General features: G+C 54.0%; 1 protein-coding gene across 11 annotated transcripts in view; it reads left to right on the top strand.

Annotated features, from left to right (window-relative positions):
* NTNG2 (netrin G2) overlaps positions 1 to 19,745 on the top strand; it is an 81,367-nt gene that overhangs the window by 55,439 nt on the left and 6,183 nt on the right. For 9 of the 11 annotated variants that reach the window (XM_063788131.1, XM_063788125.1, XM_063788128.1 and 6 more), the window contains 4 exons: positions 9,975 to 10,147; positions 13,697 to 13,720; positions 14,768 to 14,914; positions 18,763 to 18,831. In XM_063788131.1, coding sequence (XP_063644201.1) covers positions 9,975 to 10,147; positions 13,697 to 13,720; positions 14,768 to 14,914; positions 18,763 to 18,831 — 413 coding nt within the window. The remainder of the gene's footprint in view (positions 1 to 9,974; positions 10,148 to 13,696; positions 13,721 to 14,767; positions 14,915 to 18,762; positions 18,832 to 19,745) is intronic. The other 2 variants (XM_016961920.3, XM_016961919.4) reach the window with 1 other exon arrangement.

Genomic DNA, 19,745 nt, shown 5'->3' with positions numbered 1-19,745 from the left:
GCACGTGGCAAAGGGGGCTTCTTTCTTCTTCTGTGGCTGCATTTCCTTGGCCGTGGCTGGGCCACAGAATTGGTAAGCAGGGCCACGGGCGGCAGGCATGGGGGCATCTGGCTTAGTGACCCCTTTCCTGGCCTTCTTTGTCCCCATGGAATGGATGCGAATGGAGAGAGACGCAGGCAGCAGGTGGCTGTGAGATCCAGCTCTAGTGCCATGCAGCCCCGAGTGCCAAGCCTGCTTCTTCCACCCACAGCCCTGGCCCTTGACCCATCTGAGCCTCACATTCTCACCTGTAAAGTGGGAAGGACAGTGCCTTCTGCGTTTTCACGAGGATTTGTTTAATAATGCATGGCGTCTGTCCACATAGGAGCACTCAGCAAATTATTTCTATGTGCTTGCTTATTTATTTCATTTACTTCATCTCCCGAGGGCCTTCCAGAATAGGGCAGAGAAATCACAGAAGGCCAGCAGCCTGAGGCAGGGAGGGGAAGGGTGTGCCTGTGTCTGGGGGAGCTGTGGGGTGGCTGCAGTTCCAGGAGCCTGAGTCTATCCAAGAGCCAGCATACTGAGACTCTTCAGGCTCTGCCCACTGCCTGCCCACTTCCTAAAGTGGGGTTCACCAGCTGTGTGGCCTTGGGCAAGTTGCTTAACTTCTCTTGCCTCATTTCCTTGTCTGTGAAATAGAGATAGTCATAGTATACTCTGCATAAGGTTCCTGTGAAGAGGTGATAACTTCACTTGTTGAAAGCTCTGAGGATCCCTGGCTCTAGGAGCTCCTGAGTATAAGAAGTGGAAAACTGGCATGTCCTAGGCACCTGTTTGTCTCATGCAAGAGCTTTATAGACCGTCTCACAGTTGATCCTTCCAACAACTCCATGAGGCAGGTGTTACTGCCATCCTTATTTTACAGATTAGAAAACAGGCCAAGTGAAATTCAGCAACTTTCCTGAGGTCACACAGTCGTTGGCAGAACATCCCAGGCCAGTGGGGCCCAGGGGATGGAGTTACCATCTCTCAGTCACCCAGAAAGACAAAAGGAAGGCACACAAACTCCAGTGGGCACCGCTCTGTGCCAGGGCTTTTGTTTCACCCCAACCGTGATGGGTGTGGGTGATGTGGCCGGTGTGATCCATATCGCTCCTCAAGGCCAGTGTCACTGGTGTGTGTGGCAGCCTGTGGCATACACAAGATATTGTTTCCCGCTCTTCAGGTGAGAAAAGCGAGACTCAGGTTGGCTAAGAATTTGTGCAGGCCACACAGCTGTGTGCACCAGGAGCTGGGCAGAAGCCCTGCCCACCAGCACCATGGGGGCTCCCGGCTCCTGCCACACAGGCCACCCGGGAGTGCAGACACTAAGTGTGGCTCTGAATCGAGCTGCCTGGATTCAAGTCCTGCGTCTGCCCCTTACCAGCTGTGGAACCTCAGGCAGCTCACTTCACCACCCCAAGTCTCAGTTTCCCCTTCTGCACAACGAAGATAATAATGACATGTCATTCAGAGGATTGCTGTGAAGGGCTAATGTTCTAATTCGGGTGGCACTCTCAGAACAGTTCCTCATGCAAAGTGAGCACTCACGCATCAGCTGTCTACCCAGGAGCCTTCCTTTGAGGCACAATGCGATAGCGTTTTGTTTTTTTGTTTTTTTTTGTTTTTCTGTTTTTTTTTGAGACCAAGTGTTGCTCTTGTCCCCCAGGCTGGAGTGCAATGGCATGATCTCGGCCTACTGCAACCTCCACCTGTTGGGTTCAAGCGATCCTCCTGCCTCAGCCTCCTGAGTAGCTGGGATTACAGGCGCATGCCACCACACCCAGCTAATTTTTGTATTTTTAGTAGAGACGGGATTTCACCATGTTGGCCAGGCTGGTCTCGAACTCCTGACCTCAGGCGATCCACCCGCCTCGGCTTCCCAAAGTGCTGGGATTACAGGCGTGAGCCAACGTGCCCGGCCCCAATGTGATAGGTTTATAAAAATAGGAAAACAAATCTCTGAAGATTTTTAGGAGAGATACTGCAAGAAAAGCCTGGAAGCTATAAGCCCTTCACTGTTTCCACACACCCCGATCATTCATTCACTCACAGCTTTACCCAGATGTGATTCACACGTTGTACAATCCACACATGTAAAGTGTACAACTCAGTCGCTTTTAGGTTATTCACAGAGTTGTGCAACTATCACCACAGCAGACTTTAGAACATTTCCATCACCCTAAAAAGACACTCTGGCCGGGTGTGGTGGCACACGCCTGTAATCCCAGCTACTTGGGAGGCTGAGGCAGGAGAATTACTTGAACCCAGGAGGCAGACATTGCAGTGAGCTGTGATCGTGACACTGCACTCAGCCTGGGTGACAGAGCAAGACTCTGTCTCAAAACAAAAAAATAAAAAGAAAAAAAAAGTCATCTACCTATCCTAGACATTTTGTGTAAATGAAATTATACAAGATGGCTGGGCATGGTGCTTCATGCCTATAATCCCAGCACTTTGGGAGGCCCAACTGGGAGGATCACTTGAGGTCAGGACTTTAAGATTAGCATGGCCAACATGGTAAAACCCCATCTCTACTAAAAATACAAAAATTAGCTAGATGTGGTCGTGGGCGCCTGTAATCCCAGCTACTTAGGAGGCTGAGGCAGGAGAATCACTTGAACCCAGGAGGTGGAGGTTGCAGTATGCCAAGATCATACCACTGTACTCCAGCCTGGGTGACAGAGCAAAACTCCGTCTCAAAAAAAAAACAGAAAAGAAAGAAAGAAATTATACAATATGTAGTCTTTCATCACTGACCGCTTTCACTTGGCATAATGTTTTCAAGGTTCTTCCATGTCATAGTGTGGATCAATATTTCATTACTTTTTCTGGCTGTATAGTATTCATTGCCTGCTTACACCACATTTTGTTTTTCTGTTGATGGACATTGGGTTGTTCCCACCTTTTGACTATTATTAGCAATGCTGCTATCAACATTCATGTACACATTTTGTGTGGACATGTTTTCGTTTCTCTTGGTTATATACCTAGGTAGAATTACTGGGCAACTCTAAGTTCACCTTTTGCAGAACTTCCAGACCACTTTCCAAAGCAGCTGCACAATTTTACATTCCCACCAGCAGTGTATAAGGGTTCTGATTTCTCCGCATCCTCACCGGCAGGTGATTATCCGTCTTTTTGACTCTGCCTATTCTGGCGAGTGTGAAGTGGTATCTCATTATGCTTTGGCGTGCATTTCCCTGATGGCTGTGATGTTGAACATGTTTTCATCTGCTTCTTGGCCATTTGTATGCCTTCTTCGGAGAAATGTCTGTGCTGATCCTTTCCTCATTTTAAAAACTGGATTATTTGTCATTTTATTGTTGAGTTATAAGTGTTCATTAGATGTTCTAGATATAAGTTCCTTTTTAGCTGTGTCATGACTTGCAAATTTTTCTCCCATTCTGTGGGTTGTCTTTTCACTTTCCTGACAGTGTCCTCTGAAGTACAAAAATATTTAGTTTTGATGAAGTCTAATTTATCTATTTTTTTTTCTTTTGTTGCTTTTGCTTTTGGCATCCTGTCTAAGAAACCATTGCTTAATTCAAGGTCGTGAAGATTTGCCTCTATGTTTCCTTCTTTTTTTTTTTTTTTTTTTTTTGAGACAGAGTCTCGCTCTGTGCTCAGGCCAGAGTGCAATCTCAGCTCACTGCAACCTCTGCCTCCTGGGTTCAAGTGATTCTCATGCCTCAGGACCTCCCAAGTAGTTGGGATTACAGGCACCCACCACCACACCTGGCTAATTTTTGTGATTTTAGTAGAGATGGGGTTTCACCATGTTGACCAACTTCAACTCCTGACCTCAGGTAACCTGCCTGCCTCAGCCTCCGAAAGTGCTCAGATTACAGGCGTGAGCCACCGCACCTGGCTCCCTACGTTTCCATCTGAGAGTTTTCTAGTTTGCAGCTCTTTGATCCATTTTGAGTTAATTTTTATATGTGATGTGAAGGGTCCAACTTCATTCTTTTTACGTAGGTCTCCCATATTATTTATTTATTTGTTTACCTAATAATTTCTTTAAATTAATATACTTTAAAAATTTGGTTTCACTTAGGCAGTATTTTTGTGATCCCAGGTCTTATGAGTCTGACGTTAAAAAAAACATACTGTGTATTCAAAAACAAATAATAGCCTGTGGAGCTGTTTTACAGTCCATGCGCCCATCTCCCCCAGTCATCTCGTACACCCCACTTTGGGAGCCAGTGCTGATCATGATGAGTTTTATGGGGAGGGAGAGTGTAGCAGGGGCTGATTTGAGGTAGGGGTTGTGAAAGGCCTCCCCAAAGAAGTGGCATTTGGCCTAGAATCTGACACCACCTCTAAATATTAGCTCTAGGAGAAGGGGCGGAGCCTGTAGTACATTCCAGGCAGAGGGAACGGCATGTGCAAAGGCCCAGAGAAAAGCAAGATCAGAACATCTGCTGGACAGAGACATGGAGAGAGAGACAAAGAGACAGGAGAAGACGGAGACATGGAGAGAGGGGCACTGAGAGAGCCAGAGAGGCCAAGAGGTCATACACAGACACCATGTCCACACACACAGACACAGAGGCAGTGCCACCCACAGTGACCTGCAAAAGTCAGAGAGACCAGAAGCACCCGCATTGACCAGGTGCCATGTGTGTGCCGGCCTTGCCAGCCTTTCCCCACACAGTGCCAGCTCCTCCCTGCAGCCCTGCTAGACAGGGCAATTCTCTCCTTTGGAAGAGGAGGCACTGTGCTCGTTCTGGGGCTCAGCCAGCGAGTTGAAGAGGCCAGGACATCTTCTCCTGTTCCCGAGGAAGACAGGACTGATAGGAGGGGCTGGCCAGGATGGAGCCTGGGCAGAGCCAGCTGGGGAGGGACGTCTGGATTTGGGTCAGGAGAAACCAACTGTGTGACTTTGGGCGACTTCTCCCTACCTGTACCACCCAGCCTGTCCAGCTCTGACATCCAATGGCTACCTATTATCACTGTTACAATATGCTTCTTGGATTCGGCCGGTCTTCTATGCATCTTTACTAAGCCAAGGTCAATGTTATTACCCAAAGTGGATGGCAGTCTTTTCTTTCGGTAGCTGATATCTAAAAATATCCCTTCCTCAGGCCAGCAGTGCAGAGCACAGCCCTGGTTCCGTACAGCTGAGGTGTTCCTCTCCAGCCAGCTCGGGGGTGTTCGATAGGAATTCAGAAGTTGCGAATTAAAACCTCCCCAGGTCAGATTTTGCAGACACACTCTTGTTAGACAAAGTCAGACAGGTTTCTTCCCTGCAGGTCTTGTCAGAGACTTTAATCTGCTGAGATGGATTATGACCCTCAGTGGAGTGAGGTAGGATCAAGGAGCAGATGTCAGGGGATTTGGAGAGCATCATATGCTTGACCAAAAAGGTTTAAGCACAGAAACTTTCTGTGCCAAGGACCATCTCTGGGATCTGGCGTCTCCAGAAAGAAGGGCCGCCCGTACCAATAGGTGCCTGCTGTCCCCCTCTGTGCCTTTCCCAGAGCTAAGCACATAGCAGTCCTGCAGCACGCATGTGGCAATGGAGGGATGAGAATGCCAGGGAAAGAGTGAACAGGCTTTTTAATGCTCTGTTTATTTCAGCTTGGTGTTGCAGGAAAACCTCGGCAGGGTTAGTGTCTGGGCTCTCAGGGGAAGATGGAGTTAAAATCACACAGACTTCAGCAGTGGCTAGCGCTGCTGGCCAGGGCTCTTGCTCTGCCTCAGAATTCTGTTCCAGAGAATTTCAGAGACGTCCTTCGTCCTGGGAACTGAGCATCACGGCACAGTGGATACATGTAACCTAAAGCGGTGGGTTCCTGAGTGCCCCCTCTCCCACGGCCCACACAGGGCCTGCAGGATTCTCTCTTCCTCCTGGGAGGAAAGGCGTCAGCTCAGAAACCCACTGCCTTCTCCACCCTGGCCTGACCTCATGTTTCTAAATAACATTTCTAAAACATGGACTTTAGGCCAGGCGCAATGGCTCACACCCATAATCCCAGCACTTTGGGAGGCTGAGGTGGGCAGATTGCTTGAACTTCAACCAGGAGTTTGAGACCAGCCTGGGCAACACAGGGAGACCCTATCTCCACAAAAAATAAAAATGAAATTAGCCAGTCATGGTGGCACGCGACTGTGGTCCCAGCTACTCGGGAGGCTGAGGAGGGAGGATTGCTTGAGCCCGAGAGGCGGAAGTTGCAGTGAGCCGAGATTGTGCCACGGCACTCCAGCCTGGGTGACAGAGTGAGACTCTGTCTCAAAAAGCAAAAAGACCCCATTGCCTGGATTTACCATAATTTCCCTAACCATTCTGCAGGATAATTCGAGGACAGAGAGAAGACCCCAAGGAGGAAGGCAGCCCTGGTTACCAAAGCTGGCAGATGGGGGTTAGCTGGAAGCCCCAGGGCTGGTGGACACAGGGGCCACTGTTTCCCCACCCAGATCCTTGCTCTGGGAGGCAGCCTCCAGGGGACCCTTCATTCCCAGTCAGACGGGGACAGAGGCGGGGCAGAGCCGAGGGAGGAGGGCTCAGATGAAGCGCCTGGCAGGACTGAGATATGAGGGAGGCCGGCCGCGAGGAGGGAGCTCTGCAGCCTGTGGTGTCTGGGAGGATTTGGGGAGTGTGAGGTGAGAAAACAAAAAGCCTCACCCCTCCCAGTGGAAGGGGAGCATGAAGACAGAAGAAAATGCCAGTTACACATCCTCAAAACAATCTCTGAATGGACGAGAGCCAGTCGGGGGAAACGGAAGTTGCAGTGAGCCAAGATTGTGCCACGGCACTCCAGCCTGGGTGACAGAGTGAGACTCTGTCTCAAAACACAAAAAGATGCCGCACACCCCAGGCGGGACGGGTGGGCCCAGGTGCCCTGCCCTGGTCCAGGCCTCTATTCGCAGGATCTCACTGATCTCTCCCTGCCCAGGCTTTTGTCTCCCAGACAAACCAGTCTCCATGAAGCAGCCACAGCGATATAAAATATGGCCCAGAGCAGGACACGCCTAACCAGTCAAAGGCTTGCAGAGTAAAATCCCGCCTCCGTCTCCTGGTCTGGCCTCCTCCACCCCCCAGCCTCATTGCAGACCTCACAGGTGGAACTTCTTTCAGCCCCAGGGCTTTCCTCATGCTCTTGCCTCTTTCTAGAAGGTTCTCCCCTTCTGGCCCGGCAACTCTTGATCCTCCTTCAGGTCTTAGTTTAAAACTGTTCTTCCTGGAAACCGTGGACTCCCGTGATGCCTTCTTCTTTGCACAACCCGTGGGCTCTTTTAACAGTTGAACACTGGAAGAGCTGTGTGATTCGTATTGTTATAATTAATAGACTTTATTTTTAGAGCAGTTTTAAGTTTACAGAAAATTGAGCAGATAGTACAGAAAGTTCCCATTTCCCCACCCCCCTGCACAGTTTCCCCTATTTTGGAGTATATGTGTTACAATGATGAGCTAACACTGATACAGTGTCATTCACTAGGGCCTGTTATTTACATTAGGACTCACTCTGTGATGGACACTTCAGTGGGTTTTGCCATATGCATAATGCCACATATCTACCATTGTGGCATCATAAAAAATGGTTTCACGCCCTAAAAATCCCTGTGTGCCACCTATTTATCCCCCTCCCTGTCCCCTCCAATCACTGATTTTGTTCATTGTCTCCCTGCTAGACCCGAAGCACCATCAGGGCAGGGAGCCATCTGCTTTGTTGACATTATACTCACTGTTCCCAGCTCAGAGCCCCTGCCACATAACAGGTGCCTGATAAATATTTTTCTTTGCATATTTTAATAAAAATAGGATTCTACTAAACCCATTGTTCTGCAATTTGCTTTTTCCAAATATTGACAATATATCTTGGAAATCTTCCCATATCAGAATATAGAGCACACTCTGTCTCTCTTTCACTTTTTATTATGGAGAATTTCCAACACAAAAGAAGATGGAGTCTGCCATGATGAACCGCTGTGTACCTCTCACCCGACTGCAGTTACCAACTAGTGAATCTTCCTGTTTCATCTGTACCTCTGCCCATCAGATAATTTCATCTGTAAATATTTCTATGTGTATCTCTCTCTGCTTTTTTTTTTCCTTTTGAGATGTAGTCTCGCTCTGTCTCCCAGGCTGGAGTGCAGTGGTGCAATGGCTCACTGCAACCTCTGCCTCCTGGGTTCAAGCGATTCTCCTGCCTCAGCCTCCCCAGTGGCTGGGATTACAGGTGCACCATCACACTTGGCTAATTTTGTATTTTTAGTAGAGACGGGGTTTCACCATGTTGGACAGGCTGGTCTTGAACTCCTGACCTCAAGTGATCTGTCTGCCTTGGCCTCCCAAAGTGCTAGGAATACAGGCATAAACCACCATGGCTGGCCCGTTTTGTTTTGTTTTGTTTTGTTTTGTTTTGTTTTGTTTTGTTTTGTTTTTGGAGACAGAGTCTTGCTCTGTCTCCCAGGCTGGAGTGCAGTGGTGCAAACATGGCTTGCTACAGCCTTGAACTCCTGGGCTCAAGGGATCCTCCTGCCCTAGTCTCTTGAGTAGCTAGGACTGCAGGCATGTGCCACCACACTGGCTAATTTTTTTATTTTTTGTAGAAACAGGATCTCACTATGTTACCCAGGCTGGCCTCAAATTCCTGGGCTCAATTGATCCTCCTGCCTCAGCCTCCTAAAGTGCTGGGATTATAGGTGTGCACCACCACGCCTAGCCTGTGTGGTTCTCTAAAAGATAAGGACTTTAAAAAACATAACCACAATATCATCATCACACCTAGTAAACATTAATATCATCTAATATAGGCAATGTCCAAATTTCCAGTTATCTCATAAATATACGTTCCATTTGTTTGCGTGTTTGATTTTACAGGATGTTTGAACGAAGGACCAGAGGAGCTTCACTTCTGCCATTAATTGGTATGCTTTTGAGGTTTCTCTTGCTCTAGGTCCATCCTTTTTCCGTATCAATTTTTTCTCCATGCAACTCATCTGTTGGAAGAAGTGGGTCATTACTGCCGGAGTTTCCTCGAGTCCGGATCTTGCGGATGGCGTCCCCTGGTGTCGTTCAGGGTGATGCTCTGTCCTCTGTCTTTCCTGTGCGCTCACAGCTGGGTCTAGAGGCTTGATCTGATTCAGGTTCAATTGCTTTGGCTTCGGGTGGGGGTGTGTTCTTCTAGAGACGCTCACTGTCTGCTGGCCTCTCAGTGGGAAGTTCTGGGCTGGTGCGGCTCAGTGCCTGGAGCCATTCATTCACCAGGGACTGCGAATTCTCTCGTGAAATGCTTCTATAAAAAGAAGCTTCCCCTCATCAACTTTCGGTTACCCCGAGGTACAGTTTATATACGACAGGCAGGATAAATGCTTGATTCTTTCCCTTTATTTACCAGTTTTCAGAATAATGAGTCGCCTATAAATATTTGAATGAATGGATGAATAATACACCTGTGAATGAACTGACGGGGGTGTGGGAGTTGGGGGTTCTATCTGTTGCCCTCAAGGGCGTGGCTGTGGGCCACAACCTGACAGCAGAGGTCCAGCCTGAAGCCAGGTGCCTTTCTACACAATGAAGTGCAGCCCATGGCCAAGTCTCTGTCTACACCAGGTGCTGGCAGCAGCCTCTGTCACCCATCAACCCACCTCAGTCAAAGGCTAGGGTGATCAGAAGCTGCATTACTAAGAATCTAGCATCTGGGACAAGGCAGTATCATCACTCTCCCCAACTGAGATGTGAGGAATCCTTGAAACCAGCATCAGAGCAGAGAGGAGAGCCGCGCAGTGAGTGCAGGTGTGGCCTTCGGAACACGGCGTTGATCTCTCTGCGGGAAAGGGAATCAAGGAGTTTCTGGCCTAAAGGTTGGGCTGGTGGCCTCCAGGGTTTCTTCCTGGGTAGCCCAACACCCTCCTGGGCCCCTCCTGGGAGGCGCTCCTTTCGCCAGAGGCCAGGCCAGGCTGCCCACAAGCTCTCTGACATCTCTGCCCTCTCGGTGTCTCCCCAGGTGCAAGTGCAACCTGCACGCCAACCTGTGCTCCATGCGCGAGGGCAGCCTGCAGTGCGAGTGCGAGCACAACACCACCGGCCCCGACTGCGGCAAGTGCAAGAAGAATTTCCGCACCCGGTCCTGGCGGGCCGGCTCCTACCTGCCGCTGCCCCACGGCTCTCCCAACGCCTGTACGTGCCATGCCCCGGGGCCACGAGCCCACATGGCTATAATCTTCCCCGCCCGTCAATCCCAGGAGCTGTGGATCATACACACGCACACAAACCTGCACACAGGCACATACGTGTGCACATGCATGCAAACGTGCACACAGAAACATACGAGCATGCGTGCACAGGCATGGGCACACATATAAATGCAAAAACACGTGCATGCACAGAAACACACGTGCATGCATGCACCCCCCCACACACACCTTGTTCTACAGCTCCCAAACGCCAGGTCTCGTAACAAGTCCCTCTAGCATACCTGCATCCTGCCGAATGCTAAGCTGCCCTTCCAGCCCTGGTCCGCAGGGAAACCCGAGATGAGCTGCTCAGCAGCATTTCTGCAACCCTTCGCCTTCTTGACCCTGAAGGCTGGCAGGCGGCCCCCATGGGATGGCAGGGAGTGATGGGGTGGGACCCCCACTTCAGGTAAGGGGATCAGTAGCATCATCCCTGATCATAAGCATCTCTGGGGTGTTTGGAGCGAGCCACCAAGGCCAAGTGCTGCGTGTTCAGCACTCACCTCCATCCTCAGAGCAACCCCTGGGAACTGAGCTTCTGTTATCCCTTTTTACAGATGTGTCCTCTACGGCCTGCACCAGAGTCCCCCCGCACGTGCTCTCTGCCCACCCCTCTCCTGTCCTCGCCCAGCCATGCCAGGGAGCCATCCTCAGGGCCTGCCCACTCACATCTGCATCATAGACCCCCTTCTGAGGACCACCCACTCGGGGGCGCTAGCGTAGTCCGCACTGTCTCCATGAAATCAGAATGCCAGGAAGCCCCTGGGCTGCAAGTGGAGAAGGCCACAGACTGCCCCTGGGGTGGGCTCTCCCTGACCCCCACCATTGCCACTTTACGGCCGTTCTCAAGTGTGTGGTTGGTGCCCGAGGCCCTCCTAGGCACTTTGTGCATCTCGCTTCACCGTCACACAGCCCCGCAGGGTGGAGTCCTTATTATGGTCCCTTCTCCAGATGAGCAGACTGAGGCCCAGCGAACCTCGGGGCCCTCCCAGGTTTCACAGTGAGTTGCATGCCAACGCCAGGGCTTAGGGCAGCTACTGGATCTGATGCCCAGACCAGGCCTGGGCAGTGGCCTCCTGCACCCCATCTGGGCATCCTCCCTCGACGGGTGAAAGATTTATGTGACTTTAGGCTGATCAAAGCTGAGAGCCACGTGCAGAGGCCATGACAGGCATGTCACGCGTGTGCTGCAGCAGGCGGTGAGACAGGCCTTTGAAGGGGTGACTTGGCAGGCACCTGACAGCACTCTCGGGTCTTCAAAGGCACAAAGAGCACTCCGGGGGCTGACAGCCCACTCCAGCCGCTGCCTCCTCCCAGCTTCCTGTCCCCATCTCTTTGTGGTCCAAACCCTTTCCTGAGGTCTCTCTTTAGTGGCCGTCACTCTCTCCCTGACTCACAAATTTGCTGCCCTTTCGTCTGTCCTGAGGGCCGCTCTCTCTTCCCTCCTCTCTGTCTCAGTTCTCTCCACCATCACACCCTCCTTTTTTTTTTTCTTAAAGATAAGTCTCTCACTCTGTCGTCCAGGCTGGAGTGCAGTGGCGCAGTCATGGCTCACTGTAACCTCAACCTCCTGGGCTTAAGTGATCCTCCCACTTCAGCCTCCCAAGTAGCTGGGACTGCAGGTGCACGCCACCAGGCCCAGCTAATTTTCGTGTTTTTTTCGGAGAAAAGGTTTTGCCATGTTGCCCAGGCTGGTCTCGAGCTCCTGAGCTCTAGTAACCCTCCTGCCTTGGCCTCCCAAAGTGCTGGGATTACAGGCATGAGCTACCACGTCTGGCCGTGTCTGGCTTTTTTCTTCCACTTGCCCCCTGCGCCTGGAGGGTTCTGCCCATCTCTGGCCACCTGAGACTCTTACCTGCAAGTCACACCTAGGAGGATCCACTGTCCCCACCCTCACCCCCAGTCACCACCTCCAGTCTAGCCAGCAATGGGTAGACAGGCCTGTAGGGGCTGGGCAGCTGGGTCTTCCTTACTTAGGGGAGACTCCTGAGCTGGCCCCACCTCCTGCTTCCCTGGGAGTCCCCGGGAATTGCCTTTGAGGCCCCCAAGCCCCAGGAAGGAGGGGTTTCTTCTGGCATTTGCAGGGTCACAGGTGAGGCTGGAGGCGCTGCTGTCCTCAGCACCCAAGTCTCCTGCCTTCTCTGGGGTGCCAGCAGGAAACAGCCCAAAGAGACACAGAGGCTAATTTTGCCCTCACCCTGCCCCTACCGTGACCCCTCCTCAGTAAGTGGCACCGACACCCACGGGGCCAAGTGCAAGTCTGGGGGTCACCTTGACTGGAGACCCTCCTCCCGCCACGTTCTTTGAACTTCCCTCCATCCGCTCCAAGTCTCTCCCAATGCCATCCTCAGCCCTGCAGCAGCCCTCACTCCTGATGCCGTCCCACCTCCTCACCACTCTGCCCCCACCTGGCCAGCCCATCACCCTCCAGGGCCCAACTTGGAGCCCCCAGGACCTCCCCGTGCCCTGCCTGATGTCCTGCCTGTCCCTACAGAGCCTCACTTGGTCACCACCCAGTCCTGGCCCTTGCTTACTGTGGCTGCACCCCGAGGTGTCCTCAGGGTCTAGCAGGTGGCTGCCCAGACATGGAGGTGGAGGAAGGAGTGGGTGGGGATGGGCTTGTCTTCCCAGGCCTCCCTGCCTGTCCTGCTGGCCACAGCCTTGGCTTGCCCAGGAGAAGCCCGTGGGCCACACATCCCACTGCCAATCCCACAGCGTCCTTTCTCGGGAACACCATGGGGAAAGCTGTGGCACCAGCTCCTTCCTTTTGCAACTCTGATGAATCTCACCCAGGGATTTCAAGGCCCCTGGTCACACCAGGATCATAGGCCTCCCCCATCCCCTGGACACACAGAGACACACCTGCATTCAGGTCAGGCCTCGCCCACTCTCAGCTATATTTCTCCCCAAGCCGTGTGTCCTCAGCTGTAGAATCAGGACCATAAGGAAATTCCCTCATAGGGTTCTTGTGAGGACGGCACGATTTATGTAGGGGATGCTGACACCGTGCCTGGCACGTGGGACGCACTCCACCCGCGGCGGCTGCTCCCATGGCTTCTCAGTGAGTTTTCCAGCCACACTGCACTTCTTAGACAGGAACACTCCATACGATGTCCCTGTCCTGCACTGGAGGGCCCAAAAATCTGAAATAAGAGGAGGAGTGCGTGTGAAGCTCCCAGTGGAGCGTTTGGCACCTGTCCAGCATGTCCCCAAGGGCAAGTCACGGCTCTGAGATTCAGTGTCTCCTTCTGCAAAATGGGCCAATAGTGGTTCCTCCCTCCCAGGGCTGAAGTGAGGATGAAATGGGATAATCCACCCCCGTCCCCACACCCTGCAGGTCATCATCATTGCTAGCAGTTGTGTGGTGGAGCAGGTGCTCTTGAGGGAGCGACACCTCCAGGTGCTCCCCTGCCCTGCTGGCCCCTCTGCAGGGAGGTGACACCCAGGCCCCTTCCCCTGGGGCAGCCAGCTCACGCCCGTCTCTCTCCCACAGGTGCCGCTGCAGGTTCCTTTGGCAGTAAGTACACGCCTGGGGAGGGTGGCCAGGGCCCCCACTGCACGAGCCTCTTTGCATGTCCTGGAAAAAGCAGGAGAGAAAAAAGGGGCTTCAGTGTCCCCTCTGGGACTTGGGCCTATTCACTCCCTCCTCTAATTACACCCCATCTGCTTCTCCACCTCTCCCCCCTCCACCTCCCCCCCTCCACCCGTCCCCACTTCACATCATATGCCATGTGTCATGTGTCATTTTGCTGTGGCCTGCGGCCCAGCAACTCTCAGGCTCTCCCAGGCGCTCCATCAGTGCTGCTTTGGAAAACGGGACAGGACTTTTTGCAGGTCTCTTGGCCCCTGGGTGGGCTCCCTGCTCCTCCTGCCACCCACGCCTCTTCTCTCACCTGGATCTGGGAGAGCAGTCTCTCCTGCCAGTCAAGAGTGGGGTGACCTTCCCCCACCAGGGGCAGAATCCACCCCCTAGCCTAACCATGGGGGCAGCCTCCCTCTGGGCAGCCTCTGCAGCCAGCTTGTCCCAGGGCTCTGCTCGTCCAGGTCAGCTCAGGTCCCAGGGGAGTTGGACCAGGGAGGGGCATCTGCAGGAGGTGGGGGTCCTGAGAGTTCCCCAGGAGGGCGAGGGCGACATGGTGCCCACAGGTTATCAGTAAATGTCATCGAGACTGTCCCCAGACACTCACAGGGCGCCAGGCACGGTCTCTCATTTCAGCCTTGCAAACCCCTTCCCCTGGGAGGTCGCCATCTGCTCTGAAAGGCAGCAGGAGAGGACTGGCCAATGTCAAAGAGCCAGCCTGGAGCAGACCCCAAATCTCAGAAATGCTTCTGGGGTGCACCGTCACCCTCCACCAGGGCTCTGTGGGGCCCCACATCCCACCCAAGTTGTCCCTCCCGGACCCAGGGGGCCCCTGGCTGGGAAGCCAGTGAGCCGAGAGGGCGCCAGAAAGAAGCTGGACCCTGCAGGGACGCTGGTCTGCACAACCGTCGTAAGTTGCTTCTCTGTGGTGTCCCCACCCCGGCACCCCCCCAACCCTCTCTTGCTTTTCCCATCTCTCACCAGGCATCAGCAGGTCCCAGAAAGACCCCGACCCCAAAGGCCCTGTGGCCACTGCGGCCACCACAGCCATGACAGGGGCCCCTACTACTCCTGTCCCCTCCACGTCCACTGCCTGGGCCCCCATGGCGCCCAGCACCCCACAGCCCACAGGTGGGTGCCAGGGTACAGCGACCCCTGTCATCCCACCCTCTCCTGCTTCTAGCCTGGGTCCCTGCCTCTCTTGGGGTGGGAGGGTCGGCAGCCCTGGGCAGAGAGTAGGGGCTTGGCTCTTAGAATAGAGACGCTAGAACCCTAGAGCTGGGAGGCCACAGGCCAAAGGGGCTTGAGGACACCTGGGTCAACCTGTTCCTGAGCCCAGCCAGGGGATTCAGGGATCAGTTCAGCTTCCAAAATCGTCTTCCTCCTGCCCTTCAAGCCATTGCTTGGAAGGGCTCCCAGATCACTGTGGCCAGACGGCTGCAGGAACTGAGAGGAAAGGTGCTGGGGGCAGCTAGGCCATCCTGACATGCAGCCAAAGACTGGCCTTATCTCCCAATGGTGCTTCTGCCTCCGTGGTCCCTGGAGCCCCGCCCACACCCTGTCCCCACCTGGCCCCCAGGGCCTCTCTGTCCTTAGCCCCTCAGCAGCGCACCGGTGGGATGGATGGAGCAGGGTTAGCCCAGAAAGCAAATGTCTCTGATCAGCAGGGCAAAGGGAGCCTCTGGAGCTGAGTTTGGACACCGTGGGCTGCTGGGAATGTGGAGGCTGTGTGTGTAGTGCAAGGCCAGGCCAGGGCCAGACGTCCTGCCCCCTCAGGGGTCTGCCACAGACAAGCATGGAAACCTGATTCTCGCTCCCCTCCAATGGAGGGATTCACGTGTATTCAAGGCTGGGGGTGCTGGGGTGGGCCTCTGCTCTCACCTGGACTCACCTGGGGAGTATCCCTGCACTCTGTGCAGTGCAGGTGCCAGGGATCTGAAAGGATTTATCCTTCCCAGAGGGCACCAGGGAGACGATGACCAAGGGGAATTCTTCCTGGTCCCAGCCAGGGAGGGGTGCTCCAATAGCCTGCCACACCCTGTCCCCCGCCACCCTGCAGGGAGGACCTGGTGGGGACTCCTGGCCCCTTGGGTAGTGCCCTGGCCCTCCATCTCTCTGATCCAAGGAGACCTGCCCCACTGATCCTTCCCCCTGGGGGGGTGGCATTTCTAAAGGGCAGAGTCCCCTCCATCAGCTCCTGCCTCGGCCTGTTGCTGGGTGGACACTCAGGCTCCCCAGACAGGGGCAAATGCTGACAGAAAGACTTCCTTCTTCCTAGGCCGTCCAGAGCGGCTCCCCTGGGGGCAGCACACCCCACCTCTTTCTACATCCTTCGTGTTCTGCGGGAGGCATTTACAGGAGGCAGGGGCTAGCCAAAAGATTGGAGGCTTTCAGGGAAGCCTCCTGACCCAGGAATCCTCTTTGGGGTGGAAGACGTGGGTCACTCTGAGAATTCTGGGCTTCAGACATAGGTTGGCCCAGTCACAAGGGACCTGTGCTTTGCTGCTGAGCCTGTGGTGGGCAGACAGAAGCAAAAACAGTGGTGGTGGGTACTGTGCCTGTCTCCAAACAGGGGTCTGGCTGGGAGGCCAGATACTCTCCATATCACATGTGCAAGTGCACACATGCACACACACACAGGCATGCACACACACATGTACACACACACACACACAGAGGAATCCATTTGCAGAGCTGCTTCTGACTTGGTGCCAGGGCAGCCGTGGGAGGCTGGGCAGATTGTGCAAAGTTGGGAATTAAAGAGGAAAAGTCAGAGGCCAGAGTGGGAAATGCGGGGGAGGTGAGGGTCCCCAGGACCCCCTCAGTGAGCAGAAGGCACACCCTCCCTCTCAGCAAGACAGTGCTGCTCTGCACCCTCAGCCCTGTGTCAAGAAGCAGGACATTAGGGGAGGAGGTGGCTCCAATGTGACAGCCAGTGGCCCCCACAGCCCACATCTAGGGGCTCCTCCCTCCTCTTCAGCAACTGAAGCCCCTTTCCAGAGCCCCCATTAATGAAAACGATCATTGCAGTAGCTGAGGGTGAGTTCTCCTGGGCTGTGCTCGTATCATCGTATCATCATATCATTGTATTCTGGGCTCACAGCTCTGTGAGATGGAGGCTGTTATTTTCCTAGTCCCACAGGTGAGGGGATCGAGGCTTAGGAAGAAGCAGCTGGATTTTATGATGTGTAAATTACACCTCAATCAAGCTGTTTCAGAAGAAAAAAGGCAGCTGCTCAAGGTCCCAGAATTATGGAGAGGCACGGGCAGGATTTGAACTCAGGGCTCGCCAACTCAGCCACCCAAAGCTATTGTCCTGAGGCCTCCAGGGGCTATGAGGTAGAGCTATCTTTTTTTTTTTTTTTTTTTTTTTTTTGAGATGGAGTTTCGCTCTTGTCGCTGAGGCTGGAGTGCAATGGAGCAATCTCAGCTCACTGCAACCTCCGCCCCCCCAGGTTCAAGCAATTCTCCTGCCTCAGCCTCCCGAGTAGCTGGGATTACAGGCACCTGTCACCATGTTCAGCTAGTTTTTGTCTTTTTAGAGAGACAGGGTTTCACCATGTTGGTCAGGCTGGTGTTGAACTCCTGACCTCAAGTGATCCACCCGCCTCAGCCTCCCAAAGTGCTAGGATTCCAGGCGTGAGCCACCACACCCGGCCAAGTAGTGCTGTCTCCAAGGCCTGGCTTGCAGGGCTTCCCAGTTCCAAAGGAGCAGACCGGGCTTCCATGGGGCCTTGGCACAGCACACAGGCCTTGGCGAGAACTTGTTTCCCACACACCTGAGTGTGTCCCTGGGCAGCCCAGCCAGGACTCTCTCCCTCCCCAAGACCCTGGTCCCTGAAAGATCCTGAATATCCCCGAGTGCCTCCCAACAGGTGCTTCGGGCTCTTTGACCAGAGTCCAGCTGGGCCTCTGAACTCCTGGGCCAGATGTTTCTCCCGCCTGCCAATGTCAAGCTGTCTGGAGGACAGCGCTGCGGGCGGAAAACGCCGCTGGAGACACTAATCCTTTCCTGGGCTGGGCCACGGAGGATGGAGGGAGACAGGCTCTGAAGCAAATGCCTTCAGGGCTGGCTTTCTCGTGGCTCTAATTAAGCCCTTGCCAATTTGGGCCTGGCGGCCTCATCTTCCCACTGAACATCATATTAAAGTCAATTCATGTCCAAAGCTCCCCGCTCCCAGCTGGAAAGTCTTCCGCACTTGTTAGCTGGTAGCTTTTCCTTTTCTTTCCCCACAGCCACCGTTGTGTATAATCCCTTCAAGAAGCGGAAAACAGCAGCGCTCCCCTGTCCCTCTGGGTTTGTCCTTTGAAATTTGGGCACAGGGCAGTTCTTTGCCAGCCCTGCCTGCCTTCCTGGCTGTGTGTCTCGTTAGTCTACGGGCTGAGCGTTGTGTCATTGGTTCATGCTGGGGTCCCTGGTGAAAATGGGCCCAGGCCAGGGGTCAGGAAGGTAGAAGGGCAGTGATCAGGGAAGCAGGTCAGATGCTGGGGGAGGCTCCGGTCCCTGGATTGCAGCTGGACAGGAAGGACGCCTTCCAGGACACTTCCGGACACATGTAAGATCTTGGCCGGAACACATGTCCCACTTCGCAGCCATTAGCCAGAGACATCAGCTCAGAGAGGTCTGGGCCCAGAGGCGGGACCTGGTCTAGCTCTGTCCTTCAGTCAGAACGGGGACCGCACAGGGAGTGTTGAAGGGTCTTGCTGAAGAATATGCAGATTCTCAGGCATGGGTTCACCTCTCATCTATCTGGCTTTAAGTCTGCATGTGCCCTCCACAGGCTGCAATAGTGTAGATGCTGCCTCTGTAGTAGATTTGGACCCAGTTCCTTTGGCCAGTGTAGACAGAGCCTCTCCTTACAGTGCTGCTGCTTCTAAGGGGCCTGTGGGGTGCGGGGCTGTGATGCCTCAGTATGTACCCAGCTTCCCTCAGCACCACCCCCTCGCATAACTTGGTTTCTTCTCTTCTTCCCCCCAAGAGTGGACCAGGCCATCTACGGCTGCCCCTCTCTCAAGCAGGTGGTCCCAGGTGGCCGCCCGTGCAGAAGGTATGGGGGGCAAGGCCTGTGATGGGCCTGAGACCCCAGGGAAGCACCCTCTTAGACTCATAGGCACCCCCCCTGTAGTGGAAGTAGCAGGTGTGCATGGTGGGGACCTGAGGTTGGAGGGGGGCCGCAGGAACCAACCGAGGGCACGGGTGTAGAATGTCAGTGCCTGGGGAGCTCTAGGGCACAGTGGTGAGGGAGCGGCCTGGTAGAGCAGGTCTACCAGCTCTGCCCCCAAGCTCACCTGCTTCAAGAGGTTCCATGTGGCACCCCCACGCCAAGCCCTTCCACCAGCACTCCCTCCGAGGGCTTCGGAGTCTGGTAGAGGCCCTGCCTCCCACGACAGGAACCCCCCTCTCCAGCCGCCCTTGCTCACAGGACACCTGGGCAGTTGCTGGATCAGAGAGAGTCAGAGGGGGCTTCCTGCAGGAGCGGGGGCCATGAGACCTCGGAGGGTGGACTGTGGCGGGTGAAGGGAGAAGGCAGCCGGGGCAAAGGCTTGGCAGTGGGATGGCAGGGAGCCTGACAAAGTGGAAAATGTGTGCGTTAAAGGAGGGAGGGCGGGGTCCTGGAAGGCACTGACATCCTCCTGCTACGTGGGAGGAGACACAGGGCTCATCTGTAGCCATAGACAGACATGCCAAGGAAACGTGCAGGCCTGCCCGACTCTCCAGAAGGGAAAGTGTCCCTGGCCCCAGCTCACCAAGCCTGGGTGGGGAATTAGGGCCTGAGGTCTAGGGAACAGGTGAGCTGTTCCTTCCAGCTCACATGTTCAAATTTCCTCCAGCCCCAGCTCTGAGCAGCGAGCAGGGCTTTGAGCGCCCTCTACTGGCAGGAAGCTCTGGCGCTGGAAGCATGTTTAGAGAGGGTCTGAGGTTCGGTTCCTAGAAACCTGGAGGACCTGGGCCTGGTGTCCT

This window comes from Pan troglodytes, chromosome 11, assembly GCF_028858775.2.
Source record: "Pan troglodytes isolate AG18354 chromosome 11, NHGRI_mPanTro3-v2.0_pri, whole genome shotgun sequence".
Lineage (NCBI taxonomy): Eukaryota > Metazoa > Chordata > Mammalia > Primates > Hominidae > Pan > Pan troglodytes.
This window is presented reverse-complemented; position numbering and strand designations above follow the sequence as displayed.